General features: G+C 44.4%; 1 protein-coding gene and 1 non-coding gene across 2 annotated transcripts; both read left to right on the top strand.

The window, feature by feature from the left end:
• The first annotated feature begins 2,682 nt into the window (after positions 1-2,682).
• Positions 2,683-5,464, top strand: rpsa (ribosomal protein SA). The gene is made up of 8 exons (XM_026165814.1): positions 2,683-2,763; positions 3,529-3,699; positions 3,810-3,928; positions 4,172-4,417; positions 4,684-4,812; positions 4,922-5,084; positions 5,190-5,225; positions 5,318-5,464. Exons 2-8 carry the CDS (start codon positions 3,567-3,569, stop codon positions 5,413-5,415), a joined length of 924 nt encoding a protein of 307 aa, XP_026021599.1. The 5' UTR covers positions 2,683-2,763; positions 3,529-3,566; the 3' UTR covers positions 5,416-5,464.
• On the top strand, positions 3,963-4,101 carry LOC113021594 (small nucleolar RNA SNORA62/SNORA6 family). The gene has a single exon (XR_003272325.1). It is a non-coding gene; the product is annotated as a small nucleolar RNA SNORA62/SNORA6 family (small nucleolar RNA).
• Positions 5,465-6,000: the final 536 nt, after the last annotated feature.

Here is a 6,000-nt window from a genome sequence, read left to right as displayed (position 1 = left end):
TCTCTGTGTTAATTTTATTAGGAGAAAATGACCAAAAGTCATTTTGGTCATTTTCAGGGGCGATCGTGGCTCAAGAGTTAGGAGTTCGCCTTGTAATCGGAAGGTTGCCGGTTCGAGCCCCGGCTTGGATAGTCTCGGTCATTGTGTCCTTGGGCAAGACACTTCACCCGTTGCCTACTGGTGGTGGTCAGAGGGCCCGGTGGCGCCAGTGTCCGGCAGCCTCGCCTCTGTCAGTGCGCCCCAGGGTGGCTGTGGCTACAATGTAGCTTGCCATCACCAGTGTGTGAATGTGTGTGTGAATGGGTGAAGGGGTGGCACGGTGGTTAGCACTGTTGCCGCACCGCAAGAAGGTCCTGAGTTCAATTCCACCATCAGGCCGGGGTCTTTCTGTGTGGAGTTTGCATGTTCTCCCCGTGTTTGCGTGGGTTCTCTCTGGGTACTCCGGCTTCCTCCCACCGTCCAAAGACATGCAGCTTGTGGGGATAGGTTAATTGGATAATCCAAATTGTCACTAGGTGTGAATGTGCGAGTGAATGTGAGTGTGAATGGTTGTCTGTCCCTATGTGTTAGCCCTGCGACAGACTGGCGACCTGTCCAGGGTGTACCCTGCCTCTCGCCCAATGACAGCTGGGATAGGCTCCAGCGCCCCCCGCGACCCTGAAAAGGACAAGCGGAAGCGAATGGATGGATGGACCAAAAGTCATGCCTGAATTTTAAGCTCGAGTTCAGTACTGATTACTCTGTTATGTGCACCTAAGCTAGTACCAGGCTGGACCCTTTTGCCTTCATAACGGCATTAATTCTGCAACAGGTTGCAGAAAACCTCCCTCAGAGATGTTGCTCCATAATGAGGTGACTGGAAGCCATTTGAGTGCAGTGAACTTGCTGTCATGTTCATGAAAAGTTGAAATGTGTGGCATGGTGTGTGTTATCCCTTTGGGAAGCAGCTATCAGAAGACTGGTACACTGTGGTTATAAAGGGATAGACATGGTTAGTAACAACAGGCTGTGGCATTAAAATCATGCACAGTTGGTACTAAGGGGCCATGAAAATAGCCTTCATATCACAAGACAGAATGGATCCATGCTTTCATGCTTTTCATACCAAATTCTGACCCTACCATCAGACTGCGCAGAAGAAACAGACAAATCAGACTCTTCTATTGTTCATTTTGGTGAGCCCAGACAAATTGTACCCTGTTGCTGCCATTTGATTGGCTGATTAGATATTTTTGTGTTAACAAGCAGTGTCTGATAAAAGGACTGGTGAGTGTACATATTTTTCTTAATTTAGTGCTCAGATCAGCTTGACAAAAATAAGAGTACTATTAACACAAGAACACGCCCCTGACATGCATGACTGTGTACTCTTTCCTTTCATTAACTGAGGTGTATAAAAGAATAATCAGCTGTGAGAGTTCAGGTGTAAAACTATAAAAAAAAAATAGGAGTGTTTTTAAATGATTACAAAGCTGTTGCTCAGAATATTGTCACGCACTGCAAGAACATGAGGGCTGTTAGAGATAAGCGCTGTACCAGTGCACAGGGAGGGGTGGCACGACATGAAATAGGACGGTACAAAGAGTGTAGCACTGTCAGTCTAAAGTAAGAAGGCTATTTAGGCTGAAATAAACAACTGAATTAATGAATTTAGAAAACTGTTGGCTTTGTAGATCAGCATCTATAAATGATATACAGAACACACTTAACAGACCTGATTTATGACTTTTCCACTCATATTTAGGGGTGATCGATCATGTTTGAAATACTTCATCATATTAAAAATCATTTTAACAAGTTGCATACTTCAGTCATGTACAAGCTGAGAGTCAGCGACTTATAGTGTTTGACTTTATGTCAGAATTATGTCCAATTATGCTGTTTGTTAAAGTTATGTATTATTTGGTGCTCTCAAGTTACACGGCACTGTTTTCAGAGTCTGTTTTTGTTTTGTGCCTTTTTTCTACAGCCATGAGAATTGGCTTTTGTTTTGGTAGGGGGTTGTGAAAATATTTTATTGCATGTGTGTTGGACTGCTTTGGTTATGAAGTTATTTAAAAAAGGAAATCCAATGATTGTGAGGGGTGTTGACATCCCACCTTTTTTACCCAGTCATTTAGGTCACATTCCCAGAAAACAGCTCCAAAACATCTCAGGCATCTGGCCCATGTCCATCACCTCTAATGCCCTTGAAATGTACCCAAACCCCATTTTTCGGTGAGCCCATTAGTCCCACAGAAAACTAATCAGCTGTCTGTTCTGTCTGTGTATTGCCTCGGTAATCTATTGTAATTTAATTTCAAATATAGGACCATTTCAAAGAGGGAACAACAGCAGAGCTCTCTACACACAAGATACGTTTCACTAAAACAATTTCACAATCGTGTACATATTATGATCCCTTTGCCTGGAACACTTTATCTCTGGCAAATATGTTAGGAACACAGGTCAGTCTTTCACCGAGAAGTCAGCGTCTCAGCATTGTCTTAATATGGTCTTTCCATCTCCATTGTCTTAATATGGGATACCCATCCGACCCGTGAGCCCACCTCTGGTTACCTCTGCTCCTACCATTGAAGCACGTGGAATTAAAACTCCACCTAGTGGCGAAAATGCGGATGTTTCTCATTTTTTACCTCCTCCCCGCCTTCGGTTTAACCAGCCAATCACACGCTTGGAAATTTGGTATAAAAATAACGTCATTTCCTTCAAGCGCCCTCTTTTTCACCGTGTGGTCAGATTTCCATACGGCGTTGTTTCGTGGTGAGTTTAAACCGGCCTATTTAGTCATTTTAAATCGAAAGAAATAGTCAAAATTCGTAAAGTTATGACCGAGGACAAAGAACATATACCGTGGGTAGACAGGCGCAGACTACCGTGCCCTAATTTTCTTAATTTTCAACGCATTCATGATGCTAACATTTGTAGCTAACATGCTAGCTGCTGACACGCGCTCTTCCTCGGTTTCTCGTGCGCCTCGCCTCCATCCAATGAACAGCGGCAGTGACGAGATTTCATATGATTGTAATTGATATCTGAAGACGATGGCAACCATACACATGAGTTATCATGACTTTTTACGCTCCAAGTGGCCTTTCGCATCCAAGATACCTCAACTTAATCCCCGCGTTGCTGCTTAGCTTCCTTTAAGTAAGATACGAGCTTCTGCGCCTTCACCCCTCGTAGTTATGTTTTTCCCGACCTTCCTAACGAGATCTGCATATCGTTTGCGCTCCCTAAATGGCTGATGATTTAATCCGGAGGCTAAATTGACTTGACACATGCGCGTTTGTGGGGTGAACATGTCTCCGTTGTGGCCTGCTGCAAGAGCACACACTAAGGGAGCATCTTCACTTTGCTAAGAGCTACTGTTCTTGTGCTCAGCAATGGGTTTTTGCTGTTTTGTGTCTGATTAGAAATGCACTGATGTAAATCTAATTTTTTGGATGCTTCTTGTCTGGTCGTGGGTGTACTATTTTGTCTCTTTTGCAGCTTGTAGTTTTTCTAAGTCTACTTTTTTCCCCACAGCTCTCCCACTAACTCGTAACGCAGGGAAAGCGGTCACGATGTCCGGAGGTCTGGATGTCCTTCAAATGAAGGAGGAGGATGTGCTGAAGTTCCTAGCAGCGGGAACCCATCTGGGAGGTACCAACTTGGACTTCCAGATGGAGCAGTACGTTTACAAGAGAAAAAGCGACGGTGAGTGGTGTAGCAGTCATCTGTGCTATGACGATGGAGCTTTTTGATTACTTTGTCCCTGCTGCGGCTTTACATGCAAATGACAAAACTTGTCGTGTTTTGCTCACTAGGTGTGTACATCATTAACCTGAAGAAGACCTGGGAGAAGCTGCTGCTGGCAGCCAGGGCCATTGTTGCCATTGAGAACCCAGCTGATGTGTGTGTCATCTCTTCCAGAAACACTGGCCAGGTAAAGTTCTGGTAAAACTGACTCATTGTTGTTATGTGCACACTGTTAAAACCTGGCACTTGCGTTGGTGTTCAGGTGTCGGAAGTGTGCAAGAGTAATCAGGCCGGGATTCGCTAACACCATAAGGACAACTGTCCCATGAATGGGGTTTGATAGTAACCTGAGCCACAGTTCTTTTTAAAAAAAAATCTAAGTTATTATTTCTGTTGCGATCTCAAGTAAAACCTGTACTGTCTGTTTCAGAGAGCAGTGCTGAAGTTCGCCTCTGCCACTGGTGCCACTACCTTCCATGGTCGTTTCACCCCTGGTACATTCACCAATCAGATCCAGGCTGCTTTCAGGGAGCCCCGCCTCCTGATTGTGACAGATCCTCGTGCTGACCATCAGCCACTGACTGAGGCTTCATACGTAAACATCCCCACCATTGCCCTGTGCAACACTGACTCCCCGCTGAGATATGTGGACATTGCCATCCCCTGTAACAACAAGGTAAAATTCAGTTAGTTTAAAACAATGACGAATGAGTCTTTGCACACACAGCTAGAGCCCTGCTGTTTTGTCTGTGCAGTGTGTGGTGTAGAATGTGTGCTAAATAAAAGTGCCTGATCGCCAACTTCTTTTCTCTGAACCACACCAGGGAATTGGAGTTGAGGTCTTGCCACAAACTCTTTTCTACAGCTTTATGCCTTTTTGAATGTAATGAATCGCAGTGCAGCCCCGACAGGTTTGGATTTGACCCTATTTGTCTGTTTCAGGGTCACCACTCTGTGGGTCTGATGTGGTGGATGTTGGCCCGGGAGGTCCTCAGGATGAGGGGAACCATCTCCAGGGAGCACCCATGGGAGGTCATGCCAGATTTGTACTTCTACAGGGACCCTGAAGAGGTATGACTGGCACACTCAACTTATCTAAAAGTACTGAAGTGGCTAGAACCAAGTGCATGAGGCATACATCCTGCTGATACACTCACTAATGCTTATTATGTGCTTGTAGATTGAGAAGGAGGAGCAGGCTGCTGCTGAGAAGGCTGGTGTTGGAAAGGAGGAGTTCCAGGGCGAATGGACCACCCCTGCACCTGAGTTTGCCCAGCCTGAGGTGGCTGACTGGTCTGAGGGCGTTGCAGTGCCATCTGTGCCCATTCAGCAGTTCCCTGCAGGTAAGATGATTTGCTGCTTTGTGTTTAACTTGTAAATGCAGTGTAAGATTTTTCATTCACTTTTTCACACTTAATGGTTTAAACTTGATTGGGATTTTATTACAGCACCTGCCCCTGTCAAGCCTGGTGAGGTCTATACTGGTGAGTTTTTATATGGATCTTCATTACCTTTGTGTATCATGTGTGCTGTTATAGTCTCTGAACTTAACACCTTTTTTCCTGTTCCATTCTAGGTGAAGACTGGAGTACTCAGCCTGCCACAGAGGATTGGTCCACAGCACCCACTGCTCAGGCTTCTGACTGGGGTGGCGCTGCTTCTGACTGGTCTTAAAATTGATGCTCATGTCAACAATAAAGTGTTTTTTACACTTTGACTTTGATTTGCTGTTTCATCTGATATTTACAATTAAAAGTAACGAAAAATGCACTAAATAACCAATTAAGAAGACTCTAATGTCAGTGTTTTGATGGGTTTTCCACAAAATGAATACAGCTGTGGGAAATAAGACTTCATTGAATCATAACATCGCAATACAGGTAGACTGGAAATTATTTGGCTTCTTTGTCTAACTGCACCTCACTGCTTTTTATATTGGCTGTGATTTAAAGATCCAGTGGACTAGGCTTAATTAAAAAAATGGCTAATCAGATTATGCATTGGCATTAATCATACCAAATCTATTGCATGTTAAAAACTTAGTGGTTTGCAAATGTGGAATGGGTTGTACCAATTGTAGCACCTTCATGTGTGAAGTAAACATTTCCTGTTTGAGACTACACCCCGGTTTTCTGCAGCTCCACCTGCAGTGGGTCATATTCCTTCACTAGCCAGTTGGAACCTAACCTTAAGTAAAAGGGCCCCTGCAGTTATTTTTCCCTGACTAGGTTGGAGTAGGATGAAATGCATTGGATTTTA

Source organism: Astatotilapia calliptera, chromosome 4 (assembly GCF_900246225.1).
Source record: "Astatotilapia calliptera chromosome 4, fAstCal1.2, whole genome shotgun sequence".
In the NCBI taxonomy this organism is placed as follows: Eukaryota; Metazoa; Chordata; class Actinopteri; order Cichliformes; family Cichlidae; genus Astatotilapia; species Astatotilapia calliptera.
Note: the sequence above shows the minus strand (reverse complement) of the source record. Positions and strands in the feature narration are given on the sequence as shown.